Source organism: Fistularia commersonii, chromosome 26 (assembly GCF_037954325.1).
Source record: "Fistularia commersonii isolate RoL2024-O1a breed Wild chromosome 26, RoL_Fcom_v1.0, whole genome shotgun sequence".
Taxonomy (NCBI): Eukaryota; Metazoa; Chordata; class Actinopteri; order Syngnathiformes; family Fistulariidae; genus Fistularia; species Fistularia commersonii.
The window spans coordinates 14,307,150-14,323,250 of record NC_141309.1 but is presented as its reverse complement, the minus strand read 5'-3'; the positions used below and the strand labels follow the sequence as shown (position 1 = coordinate 14,323,250).

Sequence of the window (16,101 nt, the reverse complement as noted above, 5' to 3'; positions counted from 1 at the left end):
ATGAGAATGAGAATGACAATGATAATAAACAGAAAAATCACAGATCTAATTTTCTACCCATTACCAGTAAGTCAAAGGTCACATGGAAAAAACAGTTAAATGAATGGTGAGGGGCATCGGGAATTGATATACTTGTGATGAAATATTGGAATTATAGAGTCATATTAAAGATAAAAATAGTAATAAAATGATCAAATTTAGTCTTTTTTTTTTCTTAAAAATATGTTTTGTGTGTGAAATTTCATTTCATTATATATCAATTACAAACTTACGATTGCCATTAATATTTACTATTTCTTAAAAAAATATCACCACAAAGGGACTGAAATGTAAACACTTTTATTTTCCTTCACTTGCTTGGCAAAATATTCTGATTACTTGGTTCAATGAAAAGTATACATGCATACTAACTAGAAATTATGTCTTTCTTTGGCATGCATGAAAATTGCTTCAACGACAAACATCTGTGGGATCTCACAGTAGCTACAATCATGTTGACATTGACATACAGTACAGATACAGTCTAATTACAATCATTGTTAATACAGCTCATGTACCGAATTCCTCAGGCAGGGCAGTGTAGGCTTTTTAAAACAGACTTGTCAACAGAGATAGCCTAATACCACTGATACTTTTGAGAGCATATGCTGCAAATGACAGTAGACTAGTGTCAGTGAGCACTTTGGATTCTTTTAACTGCTCTTAATCTTGAACCTCAGTGAATAGAGTATGACAGTAACATCAGATTTGTTTCATTTTGAAACGAGAGATCTGCTTCCTAAGTACTTGTTGATATCCAAAGTAATGCTTTACAAGACTGGGTCAGCACAGTGAAAAAACACATATGGTCACACATTTCTTAAACAAGGGTAACATTGAACCATGAACTCAGTGATGGTGCACTGTTGTCACAAAAAGGACAGTCTGAAAACAATTTGAAATGCATAAATGGTTGATGCACTGTGTGGCAATATAGAGACATGGAAATATGTTTGCCTTATATACTTTATATTTTAGATGAATTCACTTGCTCATTCAGACATATCTGTGCACCAAAGGCAACATTTAGCAATAGATTTAATTTACCATGTATGGGATGAGACAACGCTAGACAACTATCCATGCAGGAAATTACTCAGAATTCAAGTGCAAAAAAACAAGTTTTCAGATTCTTCAGTTTGGCTACAGCAAATTCTGCCTAAGTAGAGCAGGAGGCTTTTCAGGAAGAACACTTGTTGGCTGAAAATTTGAGGTGATTCCTTGCCTCAGAACATTCAAGATGTTTAAATTCCAGTGTCAATCAGATATGAATGGCTCAGAGATGTCTGCATGTCCTCTGGTGCACTTGCTCAAGTATAGTCAAAGACACAGCTTCATATTCAGGAATGGCCATTTCAAGACCCTAACGAGACATCATGCGTACAAACTCTGAAAAGAGAGGAAGGGAAAGATGAAATGCAGCAGTTACCCTTAGCTCTGAGGCACTTCATCAAATCGTGTGACCACATTCTTTTACCTTCAAAGTCAACCAGCCCATCTCCATTCAAGTCAACATCTCTTAGGATATCTTCCACTTCGTTAAGACCCACCTTTACAATAAAGGTTTCAGTGATAAATGAAGCATTACACACAGAGGGAGTGGCTGGTAGAGGCTTGACAATCAAGTGAGTTCAGTACTGTCACTATTATCCATATATGATAAAGGGCTTATGATTTGATATGCTCAAAAGAGCATATCACACAAGATGTAAGGAAGAAACTTTATTGACTTGGCATGGCAATACATTTTTCTGGTTCATGAGGCAGATCATCATGCATACAGTAATTGCAATGTCAAGGTGAACTATTACATCCCTTTACACTGGAGTCAAATCTCACCTGCTGGCCCAACAGCTTCTTCATTGCATCTCGGAGCTCTGATGTACTTATGGCACCATCTCCATTTGTATCAAACTAGAGTAATGAGCAAAAAGCAAAGGGCTGAAAAAAGGAAATGGAAAAATAAAATAATGATAAAGGGGGTAAAAGGTATAAAGGGGGATAAAGGTAAAACATTCTTACCTCTCTAAAAGCGTCTTTTAATTCTTTTATTCCAATCATGTCTGCAGTTTCAGCGAGAAGTTTAGGGCCCATTAACTCTACAAAATCGTCAAAATCTACATGACCTCCCACTTAAAAAAAGACACATAAATCACCACAAATTTACCACAGATATCACTATAATGATACCTATGCATAATTCAGTGTGTCATTATATGCACTTTAGATAAAGCACAATATTACATGTCCCTACAGTTCATGTTAATCTGCTGGCTCAGTTCAATTAGCTCCATTTCGGTAGGCATGTATCCCATGGTTCTCATGCAATTTCCAAGGTCTTTACAGCTGATGAAACCATCCTTGTCCTTGTCAAACTCTTTAAATGCATCTCGCAACTCTGTTGGGCAACAAAAAAAAACATTATTTTAACCCATTGATATTATTTCACTACTTTTGTTTTAATTACCCATTGTTTAGTACATAAATACTGTCTACACTGCAGACAATATAACATAATTCTCTTTTTATTCTATTTTTTTCAGCATTTTATAACCATATAGTTTTTCCTGACAATTGGACTAACTTGTGCTCCTGTACTACAAACTTTGTTGACTCTTGATGTTTTGGAAGAAAGAGAGTATCTTAATAATTGAAGATTTACCATCCATTTCTTCTGGCCGGAGCTCTCTGTCCTGTTAAAAAAGCACATTTAATCGCCAATCAGTATGAAGACAAACTGGCAAACAATTAAAGGAGCTGTCATTATTCTTACATGTTTGAAAATACACTGCTCTGCATAAAATCGACACATAAATGTATCACTGACAATGCTTTGATTTCATATCCAAACCAGTCTTACCAACCTTCTCCAAGAATATAATGAGCCTTCTGGTGAATCTCAATTCAACAATGTTTTGAGAGGTAAAGAAGATCCAGTAAAAAGTATCCTAATGATGACACAGCATCTCCATATATAGTAAATGGGCATTTCTGGAAACACAACCTAAAAGTGTACAAAAGAATTTCAGTATTACGTTTGCTTTTTTTCATGGCTGGTTTACAATATAGGCAACCTTTAAAGGGCAGAGGCAGAGCACACATAACCCAGAACACTCAGGGGTTAACAGCAGGAACATTTAGAAGAGTAAACACAAAATCATTGGCTGACGTCAGTCCTGTACAATTCTCTGACCGGAACTGCTGACATAGAATAAACAAAACGCATGTGGACCCTGACAAGCACAAATCCTAAATGTAAAATTAGCTCCTCCTCTGACAAACCATCAGTCAAGTCATCAGAAGCAGAGTCAGAGAAACTTTATTTGTCCCCAAGGGCCAATTGAAGGGCACAAGGGAGTAACATAGCATCCTAGAGCAGATCCTCTAAATATCTAAAAATAAAGGTACAATAAAATAAAAATAAAAACAAGATAAAAAAAAAAGTTTAAATAAATGAAATATAGTGAAGTGACTCGATCATCTGTAAATTTACTGTACATGTATGTAGGGCAGAAGAACACTGAATTGGACAATGCACTCTGCATTTATACAATAAATATAACACAGTTAGACAACATTACTGTCAATGACATTAAATGATCTTGTTCATTCACTCTTGCTTGAACAAGGAAGGGCTTTAATGGGAATTTTCTGATAAGATGGTCAAAACAACGGCAATTCATTTGTCAGCACATTGTTTATGGATGGCATGAAAGCAGTAATGAATGATGAAAGCATGGTGTTACATGGCAGGTGCTATACAACTGGCTAACAGAAAATGTATTGTAATATTTAAATGTATTTTTGAAGTAGTCATTGGCACATAAAAATATGTCACAGGCTTCAAAATCTGACTAGTGTCTGGTGTGTGATCCATAGTATCCAAATACATGTGTTCACATAGAAGAGTCATGAAAACAAGGTGAATCATTTTTAGAAATTAAATAAAATGTGAAAACTATTACAAATAGTATAATTGAGTTTTTGCAAGAACTGAACAGAACAGTAAAGCAAGGAATTATAATTAATTTAATGAGGAAAAGGGGTTTTGGAGGCCCCTGAGGAATGATTAGTATGATTTAAAGAGAATTTGATGTGTGATGTTAAATGAGTGAAGTTATATTAAATCACAAAAAATAATCTCATTTGTATACTTCAGCCACTAGGAATACTTGGGTTAGAACGGTAGAACGGTTTGAAATCCTCCCTGCAACATTGCATCATATTTTATGAGCAGGCATATTGTTAATAAGAAAGCAATTTGGAAATAGGTTGTTTTTTTCAATATCTTGCGAGAAATATGTAGAATCTGGAAAGTGAATAACAGAAGAAGCAGAGAAAAATGTCTGCCTTTTTTTTCTTGCAAATTACACTACTAGGTTTAACTTGTGAAAGTGGTCATTTGCACTTCTATGTCGGTACAGCATCCATCTGAGCTCTTCTCAGCATCTTGGAGCGTCTTTCCAGGGATGGCAAAAAGTTACAAGTTGTGAATCTTTGTCACACGGTTAATTAATTACCTGAACAACTTTAGAAAGATGGGTCAAGCTTCAAATTCTGTGGAGAGACCAAGTTGTAGCAAGTTGTAAATTTGTAAATGCGGGTGCTATTTGTCTATCTGTGTGTCTGTGTGGCCGCGCGTGTGAGTGTCTGTGCACATGTACATCGTGTAAGATTGTAAAGGAGAATGTCTATAGTATGAAAACATACCGTAGAAAAAGAGACATACTTTTGAAACAGCATATTGCCAACTTTCCACCCATTGTTCAGAACAGTTCACATCCCACATTGTGCAGACTGTTACCTCACATCTTTATGATGTCACAGAAAAAGTAAACCCACTCAAGATTGTGGAACTTGGAAAAGTTAACATGGGGAAAACAAGCTACTCTGCTTATCATGAGATAGTTATTTATGTGTCTAAAATAGCAGAATTGTTTTTTTCTTTGAAACAAAGTTTAGTATATAAAACATGTTGTTAAACAGCATTTACTGAACAAACTGTAAAATTCACTTCAATGTAAATAACACAGTAATTTAAAGTAAAATGTTTAAAACTCCACAATCTATAGTGAATCAGGCAAGCTGCGATTTACAATAGTAAAACTCCTATAGGGAACAATACAAGAGACTTTGCTCAATTTTTATGAACACACAGAACCGAAACTTTGAATGTAAATCATGTGCAATGCTTTTTATACATGCTGTAAAAAAATGGTACTGCTGTGAGGTTTCATTTCCGAGTATCAGCCAATTCAAATTCACCAGTAATAGAGAAAATAGTGATGGTTTATGAAAAGTTAAGACAGTGAAAACCATCTGACTCTTTTGAGAGGTGAGTCTTAGCAGTTCTCTTCATCAAAGGAAAAAAGAGGCTGTAAAGAGCTCCATGACAACTTTTTCTTTGTTAAATCTGCAGTCCCAGTTTTGAAACCAGTGCAATCTCTGGTTTCGGCAAGACCTATTAAGACTGTGATGTAAATCTATTTCTGGTTGACAGGAAGAACAGCAAACAGCACAATGCAATAATGTCCATGAATATACCTAATAAGGCTAAGATGCAAAAGAGGAAGGTGGTAATGAAAGGTAATGATTTGGGGAGGAACACAGAGAATGTTTTAAAGGGGGGTGGTGGGTTAACAACTGTTTACAGTGTATTTCATCCATTGGTCACACGAACTACACAGTTGAAGTCAGTAGGAATGCGTAGACAAGCCAGTAGCAAGCAAGAGCCCTCCGCAGGAAAAGACAAGGTCATTTTGACCTCGAGCAACCAATTGGCACAGCTGCAGTTTACATATATACAGTATTTACATATAGTATGTATATAATTGCCACATAAGTTTAAATAAATTATATGTATTCATATACATATATGTATATGTATGCAGTATGTATATGTATATGGAAAGCCTGGAATGAGCTCACAATACAGATGGCTGCCCAGTTTTTTCCATGAAGATTTATCAGGTTAAAAAAAAACACATGTTTCATTTCTGAACCTCTTCGTATTTCTCGTCAGAGACTGTGTTCAGGTCACACTTTTGTTTTCATAAAGCTGATGTCAAAGTGAATCACTGTAGAATTGGCTTTCATACATTATACACAAGATTTTTCACTTGAAGTCCCAAGAGGATCTCTGTGTTCCTCCACAAAGACATTTTAATGGCTAATATTTTTGTAAACCTGCAACATACAAAAAAAAAAAAACTGCTGATTTATCACGTCATAATTACTATGACAACAAGGCAAAATAATGAAGACTGACATAGGGGGAACTTTGGTGAGGATTGGTTGACAAGATCACAGACACACTAAGACAAAGTTAATATAAATGTTTCTCAAAATAGAGCCTCGATTATCAGCATAAAACATCAAGGTGTTCCACGCCACAGTGTTACTGATTAGACAAGCATGAATTTGAATTTGGCGTAAAATGCATTTGCAGATCAGAGCTTTACACCTCTCCTTGAACACTGTACCCCAGGACTTTTCACTGCCTGATTGAGGGGGTCTGTCGGGGGCAGTGCTGTATTTACAAATTACATAAGCAGTGAATGTTTGGAAGAAGCCTTTCCCAGTTTTCCAAAAATAATACTGTTTAAATTGCATCACACAGCATAGACAACACTGACTACTGACCAGCAATATACTGTAAATGGGAACAGAACCCCAAAATAACCTCGTGTTTGTAGGCTAGCAACAAAGCATTGGTTCTAACGATTAATTAATAGCTACTTTTTATGAAATCATCAGTGGGAGAGCCTGGGAGAGGGTGATGCTCTCCTATCAGGGTCCATGACATGTGGTAAGAGCACCTCCGTTCCTTGCTAACATAAACAAAGACCAGTAAAAGATCCAATTCAGGCCAAAAGAAACTTAAAAGTATATGTTTAAGGCACTTACCTGCCCGAACAGTGAGCTGAGGATGGTGCGTAAATTGATATCAGACACAGACGAGGCGGAGCTGGACTTCCGCGAGCGACGAGACGACCTGCTGGACATCGGGACCAGGGAGCAGGCGGACGGAGAGGGGCAGCTGGCCTGACCACCGCTCTCGGGCAAACTGGCCCGCTTCTGGTCGTCGTTGTTGTCCGATAAAGAAGGGAGCCTCGCTACCGGGTCGACGTGCGCATGACAGTGCCGTGGAGGTCCCGCCGTAGATGGATGCTCCTCTCGGTTGTGCTTTCTGCGGTGGTGCCGGTGGGTGGGCTTTGAGGACCTGCAGCGCTCCCTCACCCCTCGGCCCGGCTCACCATTCGGTTCATTCGGGTCGACTACTTCCCTGTTGGGAGCGTGTGACTTGCCCCGATTGGCAGCATGATCATCGTCAGGGCTTTCAAAAAGCAAAGGGTGACACAGGGGTCTACGGGCACTAACGTCACATTCGGAAGGCCAAAAGGACTCTTTGGTGCGGCCAAAGCTCTGTGTCGCGACGGGTCGGCGATGCTGCTGATGCTGACTTCTCCGGCTTTCTGCGCTGCGTTCAGGGACGTGTGTGGGTCTTCTCGCTGCCGAGGATGATTTCAGCAAGGATGTTCTGGATTCAGACTTAGGGAAAGATGAGCTCATCGCTGCAGATGTCGTTTGGTCCGTCGCGGCGATTTGATCATCGACATTGCACTGAGTTTTCTTTCCACAACTGATCCATATTATCTGGCAGACCACCACAGCGATAAGACATGTCGGCACTTGGTCGCGGTACAGCGGCTGTGCGGCTGAAGCGCGTACATATGTCGGTGTCAGGCGCGTCACTTGTTCACTGATGTGTTGGGCAAAACGGCGGTGACGTCGGTGTGCGTGCATGTAACGCCTGACACTGCCATTTCAAACCACACGTCAGAAAGAAAAAAGGCTGTTTTACGGACAGACATGGACGTGGACACACCATCCATAAGAGTTGTGAGTCTTATGGGTGGGTGCAGTAATAGCAACTATCACTGCAACCATTATTTTCTCCGTGTGGTCTACTTTTAGCAATTTCCTCTCAACCTACTAGTTGTGATAATGTTTTAATGACAGTCCTTTGTCTATTCATTTATCAAACTGTGTATTTCATTCATTTGTCATAATAATAATTATTATTTTTATAACGCAGTGCCTCTTTACTGAAAATATTTATTTTTTCTTTTGTAACAACTCTCATATACACAAGTCATACAAAGCAGGAGTTCAGTGTTTGATTTGTAGACAGGATTTTTTTCTCCTGAAAATAGTATCTCAAGCATCTGGCAAAATAAATACTAATATGTATGTATGTATGTATGTATGTATACACACGCGCGCGCGCGCGCGCGCACACACACACACACACACACACACACACTTTTCCTACAGCTCTGCCTCCTCTCTTTTTTTGTCATTGTCACTGTTTCTAGGTCGTACGGCATTGCTGGTCTCACCACTGTCTTGTACATTGTTCCTTTAATTCTGGCGGATAGTCCTCTATCACATAGTACCCCTGACACTTTTCTCCAGCTGTTCCAACCTGCTTGCACATGTTTCTTCACCTCTTTTCCAAACTCTCCATTCTTCTCGAACCTAAGTACTCAAAATCCTCCACTTTCTTTATCTCCACTCCAAGTATCCCCACTGTTCCACTTGGGTTCCTCTCATTCACTCAAGACTTTCCTCTACCTGTTCCCTGCTCTCACGACAGATCACAATGTCATCTGTAAACATCATGGTCCATGGAGATTCCTGTCTAACCTCGTCTGTCTGTCTGTCCATCAGCACAGCAAACAAGAAGGGGCTCAGGCCTGACCCCTGATGTAGTAACACCTCCATTTTGAACTTCTCTGTCATTCTTACAGCACACCTCACCACGGTCTCGCATCACTCTAACATACTTCCCTTTCACCTCAGACTTCCTCATACAGTACCATAGTTCCTCCCTCAGTGCCCTGTCATATGCTTTTTCTAGATATACAAAGGCACAATGCATTCCCTCTATCTTTCTTTGTACTTCCATACCAGCATTCTTAAAGCAAATACTCCATCTGTAGTACTCTTTCTGGGCCTGAAACAACACAAATGCCGACTTCTCTTCTCAGTCTAGTTTCAACCACTCTTTCCCATAACTTTGTTGTCTGGCTCATTAACTTTATTCCCCTATAGTTACCACAATTCTGCAAGTCTCTCCTTTTCTTAAAATTGGGCATCATCACGCTTCTCCATTCCTCAGGCATCCTCTCACTCCCTAAGATGCTGTTGGATAATCTAAGCAGAAACTATGGCTGCCTCTCCTATAACTTTAAAGGTACATTTCATATCATCGGGACCAACTGCCTTTCCACTCTTCATCCTCTTCAGTGCCCTCCTCACTTCACCTTTACTAACCTCTGCTACTTCTTATCCTGGATGTCCTTCATGGTGCAATCCTCTGCATTTGGGACCAGATTGGAAAGACACTGGGTTGTACCCCCCTGAGGCTGCGTTATCCTCTTAAAAAACACACCCTAGAGTTAATACTGAAGCGCATGATCATAAAATTCAGCAGTACTAGTAATTTAAAAACTCAAAATAGATATTCAAATTTAACACAGAAGTCTGCAGGAGTTTGAGATTTGCTTCAATGCAGAGAAACTTGGTTTCCAACAGGTTTGTGGTGGAGACATATATAGTCATGATTGGAGCTGAAAATACATTAAAGATATTTTGAAATGTATTTTTAGTTTAATGTACTGAATTTGTCAACAAATAACATACTCAGCTCCTGTTTATTTTACAAGCATTCTTATTTTGAACAGTAAAGCTAGCAGTAAATAGACAATGGTACTTGATAAGAAAAAGTCTTGCAACCACTAGAGGTAAATTCATGCAATACAGTATCTTATTCTTTGTCTTCATTCAAGCTATGATATTTGTTTAAAAGTAATATGTCTGACACCAATTGGTTAAATAACATAATCAACCATTTATTAAATGTACAGAAATGCTGTTCAAAATCCACATAAGAATGTTAAAGCATCATTATGTAACTATTTCACATTAAAATCAAAGGCTCAAAATCATTTTGATGGTTTAATTATTTGCAAGAGGGAGTGGAGACTTTCTTTTTCACCCTATCCCCAAATTATACATGATATTATTTGCACCTATCAGGTATTTTTACCTGTGTGAAGTGCTGCAATTATGCAAGACTCAAAGTACCCTTTGCCTAAAATCCCTGACACATTACAAATAATTTCTCCGCAAATTGTAATTGTTTTTACACTGCCACTGCCCAGTTGGTTTACACTCATGCATATATGACTCACATCTACAATTGAATTTAATAAGGCAGCAACTCCATCTATAGGTAAACCCTGTCTGTCAAGTGGCAGTGTAGGGTGGGGTGTCATGTCACTGAAAAAAGAAAATGTTGTCTTATCTTGAAACACGGCTCCTCTCCTGTCCCAGTCCTATGCAATCAGGCTGTGGGCTCAGTAGTGCTCAGTAGTATATAGTAATATAGACAGTTGTAGTTCTACAGTCACCACTGCAAATATCACACTATGTAGTTTTAAAGGACAAAACCATGACCTCAAAATAAGCAAAGCATTTCTGTCATAAACATATCTGATTGTATCAAGCATATACTATGAGGACGATAGGCCTGTTGATCTCAAACTTGATTTTGAACTGTATCATTGTGGTCTAATGTTGTAAACAGATTACAAACTATCATACCTATATAAACATCAGAGTGAATAGAGGAATTGATGCATTGAACTGGTCAAGCTGCTTGAGATAACTTTGTATGTGCAACAAAACTAATCCTATTCATCAGAACACATGTCCATGATTAGGCATTAACTTAAATAATTGAGGATTGTGGTTTGAATGACAGATAATCTTAACATATGGCACTGCAAAAAAGAACAATTGATTAAATCACAGAACAACAGATAGTACTCAATTGACACTTTTCAGAATCTATAAATGTAATCTGTCAAAGTGACTGTGTAGGAGACTGAAATGCAATCACATTACCTGTAAATCAAGACAACACAATAATTATAGCACTGAAGACAGTTGTTTGAAAAGATCTCTGACCAGTCAGTTTAAACATCAAACTTATTTACAGAAATACAAACTTGATATCAAATACAACCAAATTACAAGAGTTTAGCAAATTTACCAAAAACACGTCATCTCCCTGATCACTGCACAGGCTGACTCTCACAATTTGACCATAAAATGTGCTTTTCTAACCAAGTCTTGTGGAAGCAGGACTGTTTTAACGGGGAGCACTGTAAACTGCCACACCAGCCTTACAGGGACATAATCATTCATAAACACAAGCATTCAAGACACGATCTGAGATTGGACCCCTGTTATCAAAACTACATGGATAAATATTTCATTGAAGATATTTCATTTTGCAGTAATATCACAATTGGGCAAAATGTAAGAAATTATCAATACTGCATCTGATAACTTTATAATCTTTAAATTTGGCTTTACAGAAAGATGCTACAACATCTATTTAAGGATGAGTTCTAAATTAAAACAGGTTGATAAAATATGCAAAGCCTTTATTAATTTTAGAAATGTTTCATACATTGTAAGAGACGTCAATTCAAAAAAGCCCCAAATATACTTGAGCTCTGCTCACATGCTTTCATTTTCCTTCCTGGGCTGTTTATTAGTGATTTGAGCAACAGTTCTTAAACAGAGTTAAAACTAAGCAGTAGAAATTTTGCCCTAATGCTTGGAAACGGTCTTATGACTACTTACTCATGGGTCATTCATGATAAACTGAATCGGTTTCTCTGCTGGAAGATGATCTGCATATGAAGAACGATATTACAGTTTGGCTTGCAAGAAGCAGTAATCTTCTCTGTCACACAGCTATAGGGCTAGTTTAGGTAGCATTTATAACATAATTTCTAAATTTAAGCTGAATTTGTTGGAGAACTGGCCTGTAGTTAGAGGGAAAGAAGAAGAATATGCAATAAATATGCACAAGTATGTTGCATTCATGCATGCAATTTAATTCAGTTTTGTAGATTCCACTCTTATTATAATCAATGTGCACATTCCTTAAACACTCAGTGATAGAAAATACAATTAGAGTTACAAATAAAAACTGTTTTTGCCTTTCTGATAACATTAAATTGAAACTTTAAAATAAATATCCATATTAAAATGGCAGCTTTGACAATACCAACCAAGATACAAAAATATGCTGTTTGTTCTTTTTGGTGTGAATTATAATGTTTGATAAAAGAGGCCCAGTTTTTGGTCAGATGGGTTGCAGCATGAAGAAATTAATGGAAAATATTTACACATTGAGTGAGAACAGGTTAGCAGGCAGAGAAAGAGTTGCTCCCCCAGTCCTATAAACACTTCCCAAACACCATCTGTCTCTTTCTTGGGCATGGTTTCTTGCTCACACCTATTTTCCTTCCTTGTCCTCTAATCGACCTGGTGTAAAAATGTAATCCAAGGCTTGTCTCTCAGCAGCAGCCACATTGGGGTGCCAGAGGTCCACCATAAAGACCACCCGTGGGCCATCCTCTATACCACCTGCATACAGAAACAGTCCCATTAAAGTCCTATTATGTCACTTTACAAAATATAACAAAATGTAAAGAACAGTGAACCCAATGTCAATTTCAGCTTGAATAACTTTCAAAATCTGGGATTTTATTAATTTTCGTCACTACTCCTTGAATAAACTTATCTCACTTTTACTCAGCCTTACCCTCATGGAAAGCCCTGTGGAGGAAGGAATCATCAAAAAGCAGACAGCTGCCCTCAGACCAGCACTGTGGCTCTCCACCAACCACCAGCTCACAGGAGGGGGGAACTCTGAGACCTACGAGCACAAAATCCCTCCATTAGTGTGTCATTACTGAATGTTTTAACTGCAGTTTGTGTCACAATGTGTTCACAATATGACAGTCCTGTGATTTCACAGGAAGTTGTATGACGCAGAAGCTCTATTAAAAGCATTATAGATCCACCGCAAGATGAGTTTATTGTATGTTAAACATGTGGAAGTTATTATTTCTATTTATTTTTATTGAAAATGTCTACGATTACAAATGTAGTCTACATAGAGTTTGAAATTCTTAAAACCAATTACTAAACTCAAGGGACTTAACCAGTTACATGGCAACTCAAGGGTCTCAAACATCAAAAAGTAAAAAAAAAAAATTCAGTAGCATTTTGTAGAAAGTATGGCCTACAATTTACCTTGAGGCTATGCCATATAGCTTTGACATGGGCAGTCAAAGTAATCAATGTACTATTCCAGGCAAATAAATTTCAGCTTTCATGATCCAATTCACAGTCTGAAATACAGTCTGAAAACAAAAACAGTATCTCTCCCATGTTTGAGATGCTTCTTGCTCAGAAAGGCCTTAGCCTTTTACATCACAACTGAATCTTACCTAGGTGGCTGCGTAGCCGAATATTTGTTGGACCGTAGTGTTCAGTGATGAGAGCTCCAGGTGTCAGCACAGAGAAACAGGCATTCCCAAATATGTTGTTGGCTATAAAAGTGCGTAGTTGGCCCAGAACCCACCAGGCCCGGGGGCATCTCCTTACATTCAGCACCAGAGGGGTACCTTGGTTGACGAGATAATACGTCCACCACTGCCCGCGAGGAGTGCTGTTGGCTTTCCAACCTGGTGGCAGGGAAGATCCACTGCGAGCTGGAGGTTGGTGGTAGATGCTCTCAAACTCCGCCAGGAGAGCAGGGAAGCTCTGCTCCAGCAGCTCCACATCATGTCTCTGCACCTCCCTGGAGAAGAAAGGTGCTGATGGTAGGTCAGGGAGGAAGAAGACCTCTGGCCGTTGGATAGTCGGTCGGCTGTTAAGATATCTGCCTTGATCACGGACTCCCTTGTGAACCCGGCCCATCCCTGACCAGGTGTAGCGTTTGGCATATTCCTGCAGGCTGTGATAGAGCCTTTGGTTCAGGTTCTCTCCAGCACTTGTGCAGCGAAAGCAACCTGATGACTGACAGAAAGCAAAGCCATTCTGATCTAACAAAGACCCATGTTTTCCTTTCCCTCTCCCACGGCAGTCTGAACTAATGAATCCCCCAACTACCCCTCCAATCCGACTGGGCCCGCTTAGATACCTAGCACGCAGGGGGCTGGAGCCATGCTCTCGGCCCACCCGGTAACAATACCACATGAAGAGGAGCAGCACACACATGGCTGATGTAAATGCACAAATCTCACAGTCCCTTATCGACTGCATCCCTCCAGCCACCAGTTCCCTCACATTCTCCAGTGACCACTCCATCTTTGCTCCCCTCTTGACTGCTGAATCTGATGGAGGATTGGGGTGACTGCTTAAGAAAGACAAGGTGATACGTCTTTTTCTGATCCTGACTCACGTGGGTTGTTACTGAGTCAAGTGCCAAACAGCTCTTATTGCCTCCCCACCTTCGTATAAAAAAGTCTGCTGATTTGATCTGACACTCTCAGTCCTCAGTCCTAACATTTCAGCACTTGGCAATGAGGGGAGGTATCTCCTTGCATGACGTCTGGCTGTGCAGCATTTGTGCTGCTTCCTCACTGGATCTCTCAGACAAATGCAGACAGACACCGTGCCTCAGGCTTATCTGTTCCCTGGAAAACAAAGACAGAAGGAGAGACAATGTAACTTATACCTGGGAAATGCTGCTGTTGATACTGACGATGATCCAATCTGTCAAAAGGTTTGCACAGTGAATTCTCTCATCATTTACAGGCTACCCTAACTGTGAAACACATGCCTATATTATCACTTTGACAGATTATACACCTCGACATGATCAACACACCTGATCAAGCTCTCTCCCTCTCTCCTCTTCAACACACACAAGCACACTTTAAAAAGGAGTGGCACATACACAGGGAGAAAGAAAGACAGAGAGGTAAATGAGGAATTCTGTTTTCCACACACCACTGCGCTGCACTGTATGAAAAACATGAGTCACTGGCACATTGCTGCATTTAACACAAATCCTTCCCTTGGTGTGCCAGCACGCGCGCGCGCACACGCCGAACAATTAATTATGTAAACATAAACGGTGTTGATTCGCACCCACGGTTACGATTGGCGTCCATAGCTCACTAGGAGTTTGTTAAAATGACCCTTGGGGAAGGGCAGATGAAAAAGGAGGGGACAATTGTGTAATCGGACACGACTTAAATTAAAAAATGACAACAGAGGAAATATTAAATAATGATACTGGACCAGCCGCCAAAAAGCAGGGAGTGCAATGCGTCAACTGTCATTAGAACTCCGCGCTCTCTCTCCAAACATGGACGGGAAATTCTGCTCCTGTCGGAGCACACACACACACGCACACACACACACACGCGCGCGCGCGCTTTGACCACTTGGCCTATTCCACACACACTCTGTTCTTTCACATTTCCCGACGCGCCAAGCGACCAACACACCGATGACTCGAACCACTGGATGAGCTTCGGTAAACAAAGAGCGTCTCCTTCATAGTTCCACCTCCACTCCCTTATCTCTGCACGTGTTTTGTTGCAATGAATATCCAGGGGGTTTGTACCTGTACCTACTTAACATCCGTCACAGGTTCCGGTGAAGAGGACCGGCGAACAGATGTTTCACCGGGCGAAGCCGCACAGGACTGCAGTGCACACCGGGAACGCGAATCACCGGTCAACATAATAAGAAACGTCTCCAAAATGAACCGGTAAAATCCCAGAAAGGACTACACACCCACCGTCAACCTGAAACAGAGGAAAGAAACCCGGCCTTGTCGACAGTTTTACTCTCTGTCTAAGGAAGTCCACGGCACTGAGGCACTTCAAACCTTTTTATTGCAAATACTGAATATCCACCACGAATCCCGCCCAGGGTTAAGCTAACAGAAATATATATATATATGTATACATACAAAGTGACATCCGGTTACTGAGTTCAATATAAAAGTTCAATATAAAAGTTAGAGGTTTGCCGAGCTGGTTATCCGAACATTCTGAATAAAATAAAATAAAATAAAATAAAATAAAATAAAATAAAATAAAATAAAATGGGTAAAGTAAAGACATTAGTATACAGTATGATAGCTTTCAAACATTATAATCACAAAATTTG

General features: G+C 39.6%; 2 protein-coding genes across 7 annotated transcripts; both read right to left on the bottom strand.

Annotated features, from left to right (window-relative positions):
- Window positions 1-323: 323 nt before the first annotated feature.
- On the bottom strand, window positions 324-7,991 carry cabp1a (calcium binding protein 1a). Its single transcript, XM_086174065.1, has 7 exons — window positions 6,946-7,991; window positions 2,702-2,732; window positions 2,294-2,437; window positions 2,062-2,171; window positions 1,879-1,953; window positions 1,517-1,589; window positions 324-1,428 (listed from the first exon to the last, which is right to left on the bottom strand). The coding sequence occupies exons 1-7, from the start codon at window positions 7,843-7,845 to the stop codon at window positions 1,403-1,405; spliced, it is 1,359 nt and encodes a 452-aa protein (XP_086030191.1). The 5' UTR covers window positions 7,846-7,991; the 3' UTR covers window positions 324-1,402.
- Window positions 7,992-11,058: 3,067 nt separating this feature from the next.
- asphd2 (aspartate beta-hydroxylase domain containing 2) lies at window positions 11,059-15,845 on the bottom strand. Of its 6 annotated transcripts, none has more exons than XM_086174162.1 (5): window positions 15,561-15,840; window positions 14,807-14,852; window positions 13,422-14,612; window positions 12,731-12,844; window positions 11,059-12,552 (listed from the first exon to the last, which is right to left on the bottom strand). In XM_086174162.1, the coding sequence occupies exons 3-5, from the start codon at window positions 14,281-14,283 to the stop codon at window positions 12,422-12,424; spliced, it is 1,107 nt and encodes a 368-aa protein (XP_086030288.1). In that variant the 5' UTR covers window positions 14,284-14,612; window positions 14,807-14,852; window positions 15,561-15,840; the 3' UTR covers window positions 11,059-12,421. The 6 variants fall into 6 exon arrangements, with proteins under 6 accessions (XP_086030288.1, XP_086030292.1, XP_086030290.1 ...); XM_086174166.1 differs by having other exon boundaries at window positions 15,728-15,823; XM_086174164.1 differs by lacking the exon at window positions 14,807-14,852 and having other exon boundaries at window positions 15,728-15,845.
- Between the last annotated feature and the right edge of the window lie 256 nt (window positions 15,846-16,101).

Bases quoted from the DNA above. Each gene is read 5' to 3' on its own strand.
- cabp1a (XM_086174065.1), bottom strand. From the start codon at position 7,845: ATGCACGCACACCGACGTCACCGCCGTTTTGCCCAACACATCAGTGAA. The intron at 2,172-2,293 runs GTAGGGACATGT...TCTTTTTTTAAG, and splicing joins CCAGCAGATTAACATGAACT to TGGGAGGTCATGTAGATTTT. The intron at 1,429-1,516 runs GTAAAAGAATGT...CTCTCTTTTCAG, and splicing joins TGGGCTGGTTGACTTTGAAG to AGTTTGTACGCATGATGTCT.
- asphd2 (XM_086174164.1), bottom strand. From the start codon at position 14,283: ATGGAGTGGTCACTGGAGAATGTGAGGGAACTGGTGGCTGGAGGGATG. The intron at 12,845-13,421 runs GTAAGATTCAGT...TTGTGCTCGTAG, and splicing joins TCGGCTACGCAGCCACCTAG to GTCTCAGAGTTCCCCCCTCC. The intron at 12,553-12,730 runs GTAAGGCTGAGT...TTCTGTATGCAG, and splicing joins CCACAGGGCTTTCCATGAGG to GTGGTATAGAGGATGGCCCA.